This window comes from Eretmochelys imbricata, chromosome 8 (assembly GCF_965152235.1).
Source record: "Eretmochelys imbricata isolate rEreImb1 chromosome 8, rEreImb1.hap1, whole genome shotgun sequence".
NCBI classification, from domain to species: Eukaryota; Metazoa; Chordata; order Testudines; family Cheloniidae; genus Eretmochelys; species Eretmochelys imbricata.
In genome coordinates this window covers 91,802,081-91,818,567 of record NC_135579.1, presented here as the reverse complement: position 1 = coordinate 91,818,567, position 16,487 = coordinate 91,802,081, and the positions used below count along the sequence as shown (strand labels likewise).

Here is a 16,487-nt window from a genome sequence, read left to right as displayed (position 1 = left end):
TTAAGCTGTAAAGCTTTTTTAAAAATTCTCCAGATTTTCTCCCCACTCCCATGTTTTAACTTGTGTTCAGTGGAAGTGATTTTTTTTTTAATGTAGCTTTGACTTCCTGTTGTCACTTCACGTTCTAAACAAATCCTTTGAAGCTTCCACTTCTCTGTGCGGTCTGGTCCGGTCCAGTCCAAATCAGGATAGTAGTCATTTCAAACTTGCACTTAAATGTAATTAAGTAGATATGCATATGATTGATATAAAATTAAAGTGGTGTCTTGCACACCTAGCTTTGTCTTGAACACCATATTTTAAAATGTGCTATATGCGTTTGTTGGATATAATTACCAAAAAGTGCATATTGTGTTTTTTTTCCGGTAGCAACCACAGTATGTTTGGTGCTTTCCAAACATAGGAGTGTAATGATCTCTGTCCGAAGGAGCTCATGACATGTTTTACACTAAACAGAACAAGTGTGTGGTTTCTTTAATGATTATAAGGAATCAAAATATTTTCCATTAATAGGGTCTACAAGAAAAATAATTTTTGATAAAGCCAGGGGACTGAGAGCCAAGTATTTTCTCTCTTCCACTGGCATGGTGTCATGTACCTGAAGCAGTTCTCTATTCCCATCTCTAAATGTTTAACATCGGGTTGACGTCATCAAAATATTAGTAATGCAGGCATTTAAAAAAAATCCTATTTTTATAGGTGAAAAAATTAACCAATAGAGACTTTCCAAAGCACTTACTGTCTGACAGTGGGTACTGTGATAAGCATGGTCCCTGGGCTGTATATGAATATTTTATGTATTTACAGATACTTGTTTCTGATATCATATATATTATATAGCCAAGATTTTCAAAAGTGGCTAGTGATTTTGGGTGCCCAAATTGACACCTTTATTTTCTATCCTCTGGAAGTGAGACCCCTTTTGAGGTGTCCGTAGTTGGTCTAGCAAAATCACTGGTCACTTCTTCAACCCTTAGCCTGTAATTTTAAATGTTATTGATATAACAAACTTTTTTTTTTTTTTACTGTAATGTGGAAATTCAGTTTTATAAACTGTATAATATTTTATTTCTAGGCTAACACTCTTTTTGATACCTATGATGTGGAGCTTACAAAAAAAGATGGACAAAGCCTTGGTATAACAATTGTTGGATATACTGGAACATCTGATGTAGGTGAGTTATATGCTGACTGATTATGAAAGACTAGAGCAGAGGTTTATCAAATGCCCAGACTGGCCTTATGTTTTTGCTGAAGTCTTTGATACACGCCACATAGCTCAACATGCACTTTCATTTCTTTAATGAGTTTGATGTCTGAGATTTGAAGACCTATTAGATTATCCAGTTCATCTCTCTGCCAGTGCAGGACTGTGAGCATCTCAACAGTGTTTAATGTGTGTGCCATCTTCACAAGGTGATCCTTTTTCAGCAGACCGCTATTTCATACTTTGCATTAGTGTCTGAGCTCTGGGAGCACACCAAAATATCTGTACGTAATTATGGGTTCACAGAGTGCTTTTGTCCAACTCTACACATGAGAAAGAAGGAAAGCTTTTTGTGATTTCTACATACCCTCTTACAGAATATATCTATACAATAGAAAAGTGCATTTGTGTGAGATTTTTCACAAGGGACTTCTCTGATTTAAATTATTGAATTGCTAAAACTAAATGTAAGAGGATGAGCGAGGCCTTTATCCAGCAAAGCACTTAAGCACATGCTTCACTTCTAAGCATAAATACTCCCCTTGAAGTCAAATTCATCATATGTAAGTGATTTGGTGGGTCAAAGCCTGTGTAGGCATGGAAGCTGACCTAACATAGAAAGGGCCTTTTCTGAGCAGGGTGAATCAAGTAGGGCAGTATAAGGAGGCTTGCATTGCTGCTCTTATCTTGAGTGCAGATTTTGAATCCTAAATAACTACTAATTATGTGAGTGTTGTGATTTCAATGCTCATTTGTGACTAGGAGGAGGTGCAACTTCATTCCACTTGTGGTCCCAGGCCTCCAGAGGTGCACGGTTCTTAAGCTCTAAATAAATGTGTGCTTAACAAAAGGCCCAAATTAGTGCTTTCATTTATTTATTCATTCGTTGGTTTTTATTTTATTTTTTAAAGCAGATTCTTCAGGGATCTTTGTGAAAAATATAATACCTGGCAGTGCTGCAGATCACAGTGGCCTTATACAAGTCCAGGACAAAATTATTGCTGTAAGTAAAATATTTCATTTGGATCCAATTTTGGAACTAGTGGTTATTTTATATATATTTGGATTTTTAAAACACACTCTACTAGAGCTTGTTCTTCATTCATTCAGTGCTAAAGCACATCCCGTTTGTAAAAGAGAGGAACATTGGCAAATTTATGACTGTCAGCAAGAATTAGTATTTGAGCTTATAGCTCTGGTTTGCAGTGGTTAGATTATTAATGTACTGCCAAAAATGAGAGAGAATGGTAAATAGTAAAACAGGATAGATGTTTGGATTGAAGCATCTTAGAGCAGGGATCTTGACTTAGGGCCTGATTAAAGTACTGAGCATCTTCAGCTCCTGTTAAAATTAGTGGGATTTGAAGGTGCTTGAGACTTTGCAGAATTGTGTCCTTTATGCCCATCTATAAGTATTTAACATCGGGTTGACGTCCTCAAAATATTATAACGCAGGTATTAAAAAAAATCCTATTTTTTATAGGTGGAAAAAAATTAAAACCTGCTGGATAAATGTCAGGGCCATGTTAACATGAAATGGCTAACTTTGCATTCCTAATACAAGTAGGAATAACTCTATAAAGATTTCTTAACATGAAAAGAGAGATCTGACTTTTATAAAGTGCATATAAAATATTTGGGAGCAAATGTTTTGCAGATACAATGCCTAAACTGAAAAGGAGTACTTGTGGCACCTTAGAGACTAACCAATTTATTTGAGCATAAGCTTTCGTGAGCTACAGCTCACTTCATCGGATGCATACTGTGGAAACTGCAGAAGACATTATATACACAGAGACCATGAAACAATACCTCCTCCCACCCCACTCTCCTGCTGGTAATAGCTTATCTAAAGTGATCACTCTCCTTACAATGTGTATGATAATCAAGTTGGGCCATTTCCAGCACAAATCCAGGTCTTCTCACACCCCCCGCCCCCACACACACACACAAACTCACTCTCCTGCTGGTAATAGCTCATCCAAACTGACCACTCTCCTTACAATGTGTATGATAATCAAGGTGGGCCATTTCCAGCATAAATCCAAGTTTAAACTTGGAATTCATTGTTCTCAGATCCAAGAGTTTGGGTCTGTGGTCACCTATGCAAATTGGTGAGGCTTTTTATCCAACATTTCCCAGGAAAGAGGGGGGTGCAAGTGTTGGGAGGATTGTTCATTGTTCTTAAGATCCAAGGGTCTGGGTCTGTAGTCACCTAGGCAAATTGGTGAGGCTTTTTACCAAACCTTGTCCAGGAAGTGGGGTGCAAGGTTTTGGGAAGTATTTTGGGGGAAAGACGTTTCCAAACAGCTCTTCCCCAGTAACCAGTATTTGTTTGGTGGTGGTAGCGGCCAATCCAAGAACAAAGGGTGGAATATTTTGTACCTTGGGGAAGTTTTTACCTAAGCTGGTAAAGATAAGCTTAGGAGGTTTTTTCATGCAGGTCCCCACATCTGTACCCTAGCGTTCAGAGTGGGGGAGGAACCTTGATATGGATTTATGCTGGAAATGGCCCACCTTGATTATCATACACATTGTAAGGAGAGTGGTCAGTTTGGATGAGCTATTACCAGCAGGAGAGTGAGTTTGTGTGTGTGGTTTTTGGAGGGGGGTTGGGGGGGTGAGAAAACCTGGATTTGTGCTGGAAATGGCCCACCTTGATTATCATACACATTGTAAAGAGAGTGGTCACTTTGGATGGGCTATTACCAGCAGGAGAGTGGGGTGGGAGGAGGTATTGTTTCATGGTCTCTGTGTATATAATGTCTTCTGCAGTTTCCACAGTATGAATCCGATGAAGTGAGCTGTAGCTCACGAAAGCTTATGCTCAAATAAATTGGTTAGTCTCTAAGGTGCCACAAGTACTCCTTTTCTTTTTGCGAATACAGACTAACATGGCTGTTACTCTGAAAAATGCCTAAACTGTCACAGCCTGGCCTCTCCCTCATTTGGTGCTCTCTTGTACTTACAGCTGCAGTTTTGTGTGCATAGTCTAGTCAAGGGTCAACAGAGCTTACCCACTTCTCATTTGGGGACTGTGGAGTCCAGGTTAGATGAGTCTACCCACTTTTTTTTTTTTTTTTAAACCACTATGCACTGATTGCGTACATAGTTGTTTGCATATTTATGTGTGGAGGCTTGGTAGAGGTTGGCAGAAAACTTATGCTATGATCTGAACAGACTGTTAGTCTTTCAAACTCATCCAGGAAGCTCTCTCTATGCACAGTAGTGTGCGAGTTGCTGTCTGCACACAGTAACTCTGCTGAAAAGCAAACTTATTTTACGTTTCTGTAAATCTAGTAAAATTGCTGTTTTGTATTTGCCCATGCTGCTATCATAGAGACGGTTTTCTTTTGTATTTTCTTTTAAGAATAAACTTTGAAGATGGCATTTATCTGATTATTTTGAAGTAGCTGAGTTAATGCAATTCTTCTTTTGCAAACGTTGCAGTCTGTGAGGGCCATTAGTATAACTGTTAGAGATGAGTTGCACTGTTGGTTTACATATCTCTGCGAATGTTAGAACTCGACCATAATCTGATGTCTATAATCTGCTGTTTCTGTACTAGGTTGATGGGATTAATGTTCAGGATTGCTCCAACCAAGAAGTGGTGGAAGCGCTGCGGCGCACTGGCCAGGTGGTACACCTTACCTTGCTTCGACAGAAGCCTCCTCATGCTTCTTTCTCTTCAGGAAGATCTTTAGAGCGAGGTAGTCTTTCCCTCCCTTTGCCATTGGTTCATTTAATTTTTCTTCCAATTTATAATGACCAAAATAAACCTTTAGGGCCTGTTCCTGTGAGCTGCTGATCAACCATAAATCTTGGGCTTAAGGATCTTCTGCAAAGAATCAGACCCTTTGATGTAGGGTGGAAGGGTGTGTGGGGAGTGAAGTAGAGTTGACAGCAAAGTTCCTGTAAACTGAACAAGGAAGCTGCTAGTGGATACTGGTTATCATATCATGTATCCTGTGTACTACCTGGCTGACTTGAAAGTTTTTTTTTTTTTATCTTTACAGTGCAGCCAAATATGCCAGCCTTAGTCCTGTCTGGAGCTGTAGAGACAGAAACTAATTTGGATAGTGAGACTGAGGAGGATCAAGAGGACAAAGATAACTTTGAAAATGAAAAGAAGCAAAATCTACACAAAATAGGTAGGTAAAACACCTTGTAGTTTTTTCTCTCCTCTCCTGTATATCTATTGACTTCTTGAAATTCATTTCTTTAACCTAATTTTCATAATGATGTGACCGTTTGGCTTCCTTTTCCTTGAACAATGTTAATTTTCTGCTCTTCAGTGCTTTTTTATTTAAATAAAACCAAAATTGCTGTGTTTTCTCATTTACTTGCAAGAGATTTTTTTTTTTTGTAAGTACATGGGAAAGGTGCCAGATGGACAGCCCTATCACAGACCTTTGGCTCTGATTCTTAGAGATGTTGGGCACCTTTCTGGAATGGACACAGATGTGATAGTGTGCAAACTGTGGCTGTGCAAGCTTCCCTTGACTATCCTGTCAATGTGTCTCAACCCTGATCTGCATGACCTGCCTTTAGGGATGAGTTCAGACTCCACAGACATTCAGTCCCTGATCTCCTTGTTCAGGGTAACAGCTGTGCTGTTGCTTTTTGGTATGTGGATACCTGCCCACTCTGAATTCGAAGAATACGTCATCTCATATCTGACCAGCCACAGATGTACAGTGGCAATCCGTTTTTGTCACTGTTAACTTGGGCTGAATTTGAATGGGTGACCAAGAGCTTAATGATATTTTCAGTCTAACTAAAAAGAGATTGCTAGATGAAGTAAGAAATCACTATCTAGGCAAGCGACATGGATTGCTACAGGGAACTTTAAACAAGCAGACAAAGGTACAATGTGACCTCATGGCTGGAAGTTAAAGCTAGACAAATTTTAAACTAGAAGTAAGGCGTTTGGGGGGGGGTTTGGTTAAGTCAGGATAATTGATGATTGGAACAGATTACCAATGGATGGGGTGGATTCTATATCCGTTGAAGTCTTTTTAAAATCAAAATTGCATGTCTTTCTAAAAGAGATGCTCTTATTTCACTGCAAGTTATTGGTTTCAGTGCAGAAATTTCTGGGTGAAATTATATTGCTTATGTTAAAGAAATCAAACTAGATTATCATAATAAATTTTAAGATCAGAAGGAATTATTAAGTGTTTTTAAATCATAGGATCTTTCATCCTCAAAATCCCTGTATTTTTGGTAAATTTAATTGTATTTTAAAGACAACCTGGACATGGAGAAGAAAAATGATAATTCAGATGTTCAATACTATGTGTCCTCGATTACACATGATGCTGCTGTGGCTATTTAGGTCCAAAATTAATCAGTATAGTGACGGGTGTTTGAATTGGAACTTTTTTTTTTAAATGCATTTCACTGATGTTTACGTGTATTATTAAAGTGTGAGTTGAAAGAGGGAACATTGCTTGGATTCACAGGAAAAAATGGTAAAATCGATAGAATTTGACTGAGGTTCTCAGTAACACCCACTAAAGGTTCATAATCAGGTGCATGTTCACTCCGATATTTTTTTAAAATGTCTCTGAATCTAAAATTGTATGCAAAACACCAAGTAGACAATGTAAAGCGCCCGCCCCCCGCCCCAACTGAAGTCAGTAGAGTGCTGTGTGGGCACAGAGGTTTGCCCATGCAGAGCTCATGGCAAGTGATGGTAGAAAACACTGGAATGAAGGGCAAAAGACAAATGTTACAGGAATAAAATCATGAATTTCCTTTTGGTTTGTAATGTAAGTCTTGAGGGGTTTGTAAATCTTTCTAAATATTTTTACTGGAGGTAAATATGAGGGTTTTTACCTATCATGGAAGAAATTCTCTTGAGTCAAGGACAAGGCACATGGACAGGTCAGGAGTTGCCAGGCATAGAGAGTTGTGTGAGAGAAGGCACAAAGAGTGAGGGTGAAGGCAACAAAGTGTAGTGGTTGATTCTGAAGCTTGTGCAGAACAGAGAAAGACAGTGAAGGGAGGGTGGGGGGGAAAAGCTGGACAGAGAAGTATGTGGAGGCAAAGTTGTGTAGAATCATAGAATATCAGGGTTGGAAGGGACCTCAGGAGGTCCTCTAGTTCAACCTCCTGCCCAAAGCAGGTCCAATCCCCAACTAAATCATCCCAGCCAGGGCTTTGTCAAGCCTGACCTTAAAAACTTCAAAGGAAGGAGATTCCACCACCTCCCTAGGTAACGCATTCCAGTGCTTCACCACCCTCCTAGTGAAAATTTTTTTCCTAATATCCAACCTAAACCTCCCCCACTGCAACTTGAGACCATTACTCCTCATTCTGTCATCTGTTACCACTGAGAACAGTCTAGATCCATCCTCTTTGGAACCCCCTTTCAGGTAGTTGAAAGCAACTATCAAATCCCCCCTCATTCTTCTTTTCCGCAGACTAAACAATCCCAGATCCCTCAGCCTCTCCTCATAAGTCATGTGTTCCGGTCCCCTAATAATTTTTGTTGCCCTCTCCTGGATGTTTTCCAGTTTTTCCACATCCTTCTTGTAGTGTGGGGCCCAAAACTGAACACAGTACTCCAGATGAGGCCTCACCAATGTCGAATAGAGGGGAACGATCACGTCTCTCAATCTGCTGGCAATGCCCCTACTTATACATCCCAAAATGCCATTGGCCGCCTTGGCAACAAGGGCACACTGTTGACTCATATCCAGCTTCTCGTCCACTGTAACCCCTAGGTCCTTTTCTGCAGGACTGCTGCCGAGCCATTCAGTCTCTAGTCTGTAGCGGTGTGTGGGATTCTTCCATCCTAAGTGCAGTACTCTGCACTTGTCCTTGTTGAACCTCATCATATTTCTTTTGGCCCAATCCTCTAATTTGTCTAGGTCCCTCTGTATCCGATCCCTACCCACCAGCATATCTACCTCTCCTCCCAGTTTAGTGTCATCCGCAAACTTGCTGAGGGTGCAATCCACACCATCCTCCGGATCATTAATGAAGATATTGATACTGGCCCCAGGACCGACCCTTGGGGCACTTCACTTGATACCGGCTGCCAACTAGACATGGAGCCATTGATCACTACCCGTTGAGCCTGACAATCTAGCCAGTTTTCTATGCACGTTGTAGTCCATTCATCCAGCCCATACTTCTTTAACTTGCTGGCAAGAATACTCTAGGAGACTGTATCAAAAGCTTTGCTAAAGTCAAGGAATAACACTTCCACTACTTTCCCCTCATCCACAGAGCCAGTTATCTCGTCATAGAAGGCAATTAGATTAGTCAGGCATGACTTGCCCTTGGTGAATCCATGCTGACTATTGCTGATCACTTTCCTCTCCTCTAAGTGCTTCAGAATTGATTCCTTGAGGACCTGCTCCATGATTTTTCCAGGGACTGAGGTGAGGCTGACTGGCCTGTAGTTCCCAGGATCCTCCTCCTCCCCTTTTTAAAGATGGGCACTACATTAGCCTTTTTGCAGTCGTCCAGGACCTCCCCCGATCGCCATGAGTTTTCAAAGATAATGGCCAATGGCTCTGCAATCACATCCGCCAACTCCTTTAGCACTCTCGGATGCAGCGTATCTGGCCCCATGGACTTGTGCTCCTCCAGCTTTTGTAAATAGTCCTGAACCACTTCTTTCTCCACAGAGGGCTGGTCACCTCCTCCCCATGCTGTGCTGCCCAATGCAGTAGTCTGGGAGCTGACCTTGTTCGTGAAGACAGAGGCAAAAAAGCATTGAGTGCATTAGCTTTTTCCACATCCTCTGTCACTAGGTTGCCTCCTTCATTCAGTAAGGGGCCCACGCTTTCCTTGACTTCCTTTTTGTTGCTAACATACCTGAAGAAACCCTTCTTGTTACTCTTAACATCTCTTGCTAGCTGCAACTCCAAGTGTGATTTGGCCTTCCTGATTTCACTCCTGCATGCCTGAGCAATATTTTTATACTCTTCCCTGATCATTTGTCCAATTTTCCACTTCTTGTAAGCTTCTTTTTTGTGTTTAAGATCAGCAAGGATTTCACTGTTAAGCCAAGCTGGACGCCTGCCATATTTACTATTCTTTGTACACATCAGGATGGTTTGTCCCTGTAACCTCAATAAGGATTCTTTAAAATACAGCCAGCTGTCCTGGATGCCTTTCCCCCTCATGTTGTTCTCCCAGGGGATCCTGCCCATCAGTTCCCTGAGGGAGTCAAAGTCTGCTTTTCTGAAGTCCAGGTTCCGTATCCTGCTGCTCTCCTTTCTTCCTTGTGTCAGGATCCTGAACTCAACCATCTCCTCGTCACTGCCTCCCAGGTTCCCATCCACTTTTGCTTCCCCTACTAATTCTTCCCTGTTTGTGAGCAGCAGGTCAAGAAGAGCTCTGCCCCAGCTGGTTCCTCCAGCACTTGCACCAGGGAATTGTCCCCTATACTTTCCAGAAACTTCCTGGATTGTCTGTGCACAGCTGTATTGCTCTCCCAGTAGATATCAGGGTGATTTGAAGTCTCCCATAAGAACCAGAGCCTGCGATCTAGTAACTTCCGTTAGTTGCCGGAAGAAAGCCTCGTCCACCTCATCCCCCTGGTCTGGTGATCTATAGCAGACTCCCACCATGACATCACCCTTGTTGCTCACACTTCTAAACTTAATCCAGAGACTCTCAGGTTTTTCTGCAGTTTCATACCGGAGCTCTGAGCAGTCATACTGCTCTCTTATATACAATGCAACTCCCCCACCTTTTCTGCCCTGCCTGTCCTTCCTGAACAGTTTATATCCATCCATGACAGTACTCCAGTCATGTGAGTTATCCCACAAAGTCTCTGTTACTCCAGTCACATCATAATTCCTTGACTATGCCAGGACTTCCAGTTCTCCCTGCTTGTTTCCCAGGCTTCTTGCATTTGTATATAGGCACTTGAGATAACTCGCTTATCATCCCTCTTTCTCAGTATGAGGCAGGAGCCCTCCTGCTCGTGCTTCCTCCTGGTATCCCACGTCCCCACTTACCTCAGGGCTTTGGTCTCCTTCCCCCGGTGAACCTAGTTTAAAGCCCTCCTCACTAGGTTAGCCAGCCTGCTTGCGAAGATGCTCTTCCCTCTCTTCATTAGGTGGAGCCCGTCTCTGCCTAGTACTCCTCCTTCTTGGAACACCATCCCTTGGTCAAAGAATCCAAAGCCTTCTCTCTGACACTATTTCTAAAATTTCAGCCCGGAACAGAATTTAATGGCCAGTTTAAATTACAAAAATGGCTGCCTAATTTGGAAATGCTGACAGACTCTTAATTGTAATGGTGCTAAAGTAAACACTGCTAATTTAAGGCCCTGCCTAAACTCTAGAAGTGCCTTTTAAAAGTTAATGTAGAAGGTGAGTTCTGTAAAACACGAACTATTTTCCTTTAGGCCCAATTGGGCTACATTTTTATTAAATTTTCCTGAAGAGGTATTAAATAGTGATGCTGGCCCGCTAAACCATGTTTAAACAACTCTCTCATGATACATGGTTCAGGAAACAGTGTGCATGGGGCCTTAAACTTTCTGCTAGCAGACTAGAGAGGCAATTAACATACAGCTGCATCTGTAAGTGTGAAGACTGGACGAGTGCTTGCTTGTTTTGTGCAGCAGTATATAAAACCTGAGGAGAGAATTATGAATCCAAATGTGGATAGAGAACAGCATGTAACATTAGGGAGCAAAAAGCTATTGGAGAAATCAAAAAGCTATGCTGTTTGAGAAATTTGTAATCCAACAGTTACAAAGTGAAGGACACATTGCTACATAGTGAGCGTATGAGAAGGGGAGAAGAGAAGATCTGCAAGACAAAGAAAGAGGTCAGCGTTTGAAAGTTCCAGGGATCCAGATCTTAGCCTATACTTAAAAGTTAGGCTGGCATAGTTACATTGGTCGGAGGTCTGAAAAAAACGCACCCTTGATCGACATAGTTATGTCAACCTACCTCCAGTGTAGGAGCAGCTGTGTTGACAGAAGAATGCTTCTGTCAACATAGCTAACTTTGGTCGGGGAGGTGGTGTTTCTACACCAATGGGAAAAACCCCTATCATCAGTGTAGGCTGTGTCTATTCTACGGGGTTATACCAACAGAGCTATGCCTGTAAAGTCTCTGTAGTGTAAACACACCTCAAAAAAAGTGTTGTATTCCAGGAAACCTAGTAAGTAACTAGTAATACTAGTACGATGGGGAAGAAAAGCTACATCCGATGAAGTGAGCTGTAGCTCACGAAAGCTTATGCTCAAATAAATTGATTAGTCTCTAAGATGCCACTAGTACTCCTTTTCTTTTTACATGAAAGCAGAGAGTAAAGAGGTAAAGTTCTGAAGATATAGAATGTTACTGCTAATGCAAACCATTGCTGGGAAGCAATTCCATTTCTGAGGCCTTGTCTAATATAGATAATATAGCATGTGCCACAAATTATGAAAAACCAACCCAGAGAAGTGACCAAGAAATGGGGGGGGGAAAGGGATCTCATGGTACTGAGTGAAGGCATTGGAATTAATATGCTTGAACCAAACCTCTAGATCCAAAATCTTTTAAATTTTCAGGAAGTTCTCTTTAATGGGCTGAGCCCCAAAAAATCAAATAAGGACACGTGAATTTCGGGATTGTTTTAAGGGTGGGGGAATGATCTTAATTTTCAGTTAACTGAACGCATTTAAGAGTCTGATCCTGAGAGGTGTTGAGTGAGCATTCATGGTGGTCATAGAAGTGCATATCTGACTCCACTGGGAGTTTCAGATGTTCAGCGCTTTTCAGGTTGAGGCCATAATTTTGTAGCAGAAAAAGGGAGTTCATAGCTTCATATATTATAAAGCCAGAAGGGACCACGAGTTTGTAAGCTAACTCTGGTTAAACTAACTGTCGGTGTCTGGATAATCAGGACAGAGGTGACAAGTCTGGTAGATTCTGGGTGTAGTCGGACCCTGGTTTGGGACCACCTGATCCTGAACCCTGAGATGGGGGTGGGGGAATTATTTTCTTACCAGGTGTCCATGGGGAGGTTAAACCCTATCCTAGTGTGAGGATGCAGTTGACTGTAGGGGAACACATGAGGCCCCTGTTAGCAGGGCTGGCCTCAATGCTGACCTACTCCATTATCTGAGGACAAGATTGGGAGTATTTCTCGGAGATACTGAGCGGAGTTAAAATAGCCCTGGATTGCCCAGAGAGGCTAACTCAGGAGATCCGGTTCCTGACTGTTGCTAGCTATAGGTGAGGAGCTACACCCTGGAGTTGGGGTGTCTGGACAAGAGGATGCTCCCCCAGAAGCCCCACTTAGTGATGAAATGATGCCAGTGCCCCAATAGGATGGGGGCATCCTAACTAGAGGGACCAACTTGGCCAGAGATCAGAGGGAGGATGAGATCCTCAGCCAGGCCTATGACCAGCTGTCAGTGGACAACAGAGAGGTAATAGACCACATCGAGCAGAGCAGTACCCACAATTTACGCTCCGGGCTGAGCGACTATATCATCAGGAGAGAGACTGAGCGGCTGGTGAAGTTTGATCACAGTTCCTCGTTGCCCAGTCTCATCAGTGCAAGCTCGTGGCTGGTTCATGCTGCCTCCGCTGCAGGCCACCTCAGCATGAGGAGACTGTGGCCAGGATTCTAGGCTGCTTCTACTGGCCTGGAAATCAACAAGAGGTCAAAGACGTCTGTAGCTCGTGTCCCAAGTGACAGCTCATTGGGCCTAAAGAGGGGTGGCCAAAGCCCCACTCGTCCCACTCCCATTTGAGAGAATCAGGATGGATCTGCTCAGACCCTGAGAAAAGAGTGCAGCTGGATATAAATGTATACTGGTTAGACTTGATAATGCCACCTGATATCTGAAAGCAGTCCCATGGCACTGCCCCAGTGCAAAGACTATTGCAGCAGAACTGCTAATGGTCTTTGCCCACATCAGTGTGCCTAAAGAAATCCTAGCCAACTGAGGCACTAATTTTGTGTCCCATCTGTTGAAGGAGGCTTGTGAGCTATTAAAAACAAAGACCCTACAAATGTGCATCAATCGCCTGCAGACTGATGGTTTGGTCAATTGGTTCAACCAGACCTGAAAAGGATGTTTAAAGAAGTTTATTACTGCATCTCTACACACTGGGATCAACTGATCCCCCTCCTTTTTATTTGACAGTTGGGAGATACCCCAGTCATCTACTAGATTTTTTCCTGTTTGAACTCTTTTATATAAGAGACAACCTGGGGTATCTTAGACTTTGTCCATGAGATGTGGGACGAGTGGGCTCCTAGAACAGAGAATGTTGTACAGTACATACTAAAGCTCTAGGAGAGGCTTGAAATCCTGGGGGCCTTCTTCACCAAAGAGAATCTCTTTAAGTGCTCAACTGGGCCAATGGTGAGCTTTTAACAAAGAGATGGATATGTGCGTATTTAAACTTGGGACCAAGTACTTTTGCTCCCTAGCACAACATCCAAGCTGCTCACTAAGCGTTAAGATCCATATTAAGTAGTACATGAAGCGGGGCCTGTTAAATATGAAATCAGACAAGAGGAAGACAATGCAGATCTACCAAATTAATCTCCTGAAGCCCTGGAGGGACTGGGAGGGCTTGTTTATCACTTCTGATCCATCTGAGCCAGAAATGGGACCCCAAACGTCCACATTCCTGGACCCTGACTCAATACGAATGGGGGCACAACTTCCATCCACAGCAAAGGGTCAAGGGAGAAACCTTCTGAATGCCTTCCCGATGGTGATTCACCCCAGCCAGGATGAACTCACTTCATTCAACATCATGTCCAGATAGAGCTGGGACAAGGCATCTGGGAGAACTCCCTGCCACTTCCCAAAAAAACTGTGGAATGCAGTGAAAGAGGAGCTCTGCACCAGGTTGGAGCTAGAGATCACTGAAGAATCCCACAGTGACTGATGATGCCCAGTTCTGCTGGACCCTAAGCTAGATGGCACGATCCAGTTTCTGTATAGATTTTTAGAAAAGTTAATGCAATCTCCGAATTCAACAGACATCCTATGTCCCAAGTGGATGAACTACTAATCCGGATGGGTGAGACTTAATATAGTACAGCATTAGATTTTACCAAGGGATACTAGCAGATCCGGCTCATACCAGAATCATGTGAGAAAACTGCCTTTGCTGCTCTGGTTTATATCCATTAAGGACTATGCCCTTTGGCCTCCATGGGGCCATAGTGACATTCCAATGACCCAAGTCCTCTGATCTGATGGTTTACATGATGCAGTTTATTTACAGGATGTGGTCATCTATGGCTGAGACTGGGAGGCCCACCTGCAACTGGTTGCCACTGTCCTCCAGTCCCTGTGGGAAGCCAGCCTAACCACAAATGCAGCAACTTGTAAAATTGGAAGGATGACATCATCTAACTGGCATATCCTGTGGGGAAAGGTCAAGTCCAATCACTGTAGACAAAGTCCAGGCCTTAAAAGCTGCCCAAACTCGACTGCAAAAAACAGGTCTGGAGATGCTTAGGGCTCGCAGGTTATTACTGCTGGTTTGTGCCAGGGTTTTCCTTGATAGCGGCATCCCTCATGGACCTGATTAAGGACAGCTGTCCCTGGAAAGTTTGATAGCCTGACATCTGCAAAAAAGCATTCAAAAAATGGAAAGGCCACTTGTGTAAAGAGCCTGTCCAGTTCATCCCAAACAGAAAACAGCCTGCTCTGTTTTTGAAAGAACTTATTTTGCAGACCAGTGTGTCAGAAGTAGGCCTGGGGGCAATCATATCCCAAGAAGTAAATGGAGAGAAACATTCTATGCTATTTTTTTTTTTTTAGCCACAAGCTATTCCCTCAGGAACTAGTGTGCTTTGTGATAGAAAAAGAAAGTCTGGTGGTGAAATGGGCTGTGGATTCTCTCTGATATTACATTCTGGGAAACCCATTGAAGCTGGACACTGATCGTGCCCCTTTGAGGTGGTTAATTGCAATTGAAGACACGAATCCCTGCCTTATGCACTGGTACCGGTCTCTCTAGTCATATGCCTTTCAAGTACAGCATAGAGCTGGAAAGGCTCACCAAAAGGTGTTTTTGTTTTGTTTTTTTTTTCCTGAGGGGCAGAGGGCATAGACAGCTGGCCTGGTTCCTCGGATGCCATCTTGAAGGGGAGAGTGTATGATGGGGTATACAAACCCCACACTGGGCATCATTATAGGGTTAATGAGCTGATGTGGGCTCAGGTGCTTCCACCCCACCACACCTGTGAGAGATGTCAGGTATGGAAGGAAGAGCTCAAAATGGGGAAGCCCACCTCAGTTGAGGGCAGAACAGGGAGGAGAACAGACCTTTAGTCTTCCATTCGTGGAGATGGGGTGATAGAAGACAGGAGCAACTTGGATGGCCACAGCCTGGTATTCCCACCCTGAAGGATGGGAGGGCCTGATTCACCTTTTGAGAGCACTATTATTCTGTATTTGCCTGCCAACTTAGTGGGGGGCCACAACTTGACAAGGGCTCCTGAAGAAAAAGAGCTTTTATCACAGTTGTGGAAGAGTTCATTTGTGTAATTCTCTTTATTCATTGACAACCCTGGAAATGGCAAACTAGTTGGGGCTCTGCCAGAGGGTTGAGCCTCTTATGACTGGAACTGGGATAGGAAAATACCTGGACAGAGTAGAACAGAGGCACAGGTGAATGCTGGGGCCCAGCCTGGGGCCTAGGGGGTGGATTGGAGCAGGAACTCTGATGACACTCCTTGCTATTCCTCTGAGTTGGAGGGAGAGTCTGGATGTCTATGCACATTGGGAAGGGTAGGCATTTGTTTGATAAAAGATGCATGATAGTAAGTGGATATTTTTGTGTTTGTGGAATTATGGTTCATGCTTGAAGCAGCTGGGAGGTAAACATGATCAGTCTGTACCTGATAATGAAGCAAAGTGGGGCCAAAGATGAGCATCTATTGACAGAAACCTAAATGTAATACTTAAAGAGAACAATATTTATCCCATATTTCATGAATTCAGGAGACTTCAATGTAGACCCAGTTAAAAAAGACAGTGTGTTCTTCGATGAATCTGTAGTGTAACTATAGAAGCCTACCTCTAAAGAATCTATTGGAGGCTTAATTCTTGATATAGTTCAATAAAGAAACAATGATCTGACTAAATCTGACCTGAAATCCTTCTGTGCTTGTATCTCTTGAGTCTGTGGTCAGATATATATGTACAATGGAGACTTCAAATTGGAATCTGAACTGCTTGGTTCTGTACAGAGAAATTCTGGTTAGGCAGCTGAGGTAAACTTGGCTATCTGGTGTGACAGAAAGTGGTTGGTAGGGATCAAAAGCTACATGG

General features: G+C 42.8%; 1 protein-coding gene across 3 annotated transcripts in view; it reads left to right on the top strand.

The window, feature by feature from the left end:
- PATJ (PATJ crumbs cell polarity complex component) overlaps positions 1-16,487 on the top strand; it is a 216,242-nt gene that overhangs the window by 18,510 nt on the left and 181,245 nt on the right. For 2 of the 3 annotated variants that reach the window (XM_077824427.1, XM_077824425.1), the window contains 4 exons: positions 1,076-1,175; positions 2,119-2,210; positions 4,776-4,917; positions 5,224-5,358. In XM_077824427.1, coding sequence (XP_077680553.1) covers positions 1,076-1,175; positions 2,119-2,210; positions 4,776-4,917; positions 5,224-5,358 — 469 coding nt within the window. The remainder of the gene's footprint in view (positions 1-1,075; positions 1,176-2,118; positions 2,211-4,775; positions 4,918-5,223; positions 5,359-16,487) is intronic. The other variant, XM_077824426.1, reaches the window with a different exon arrangement.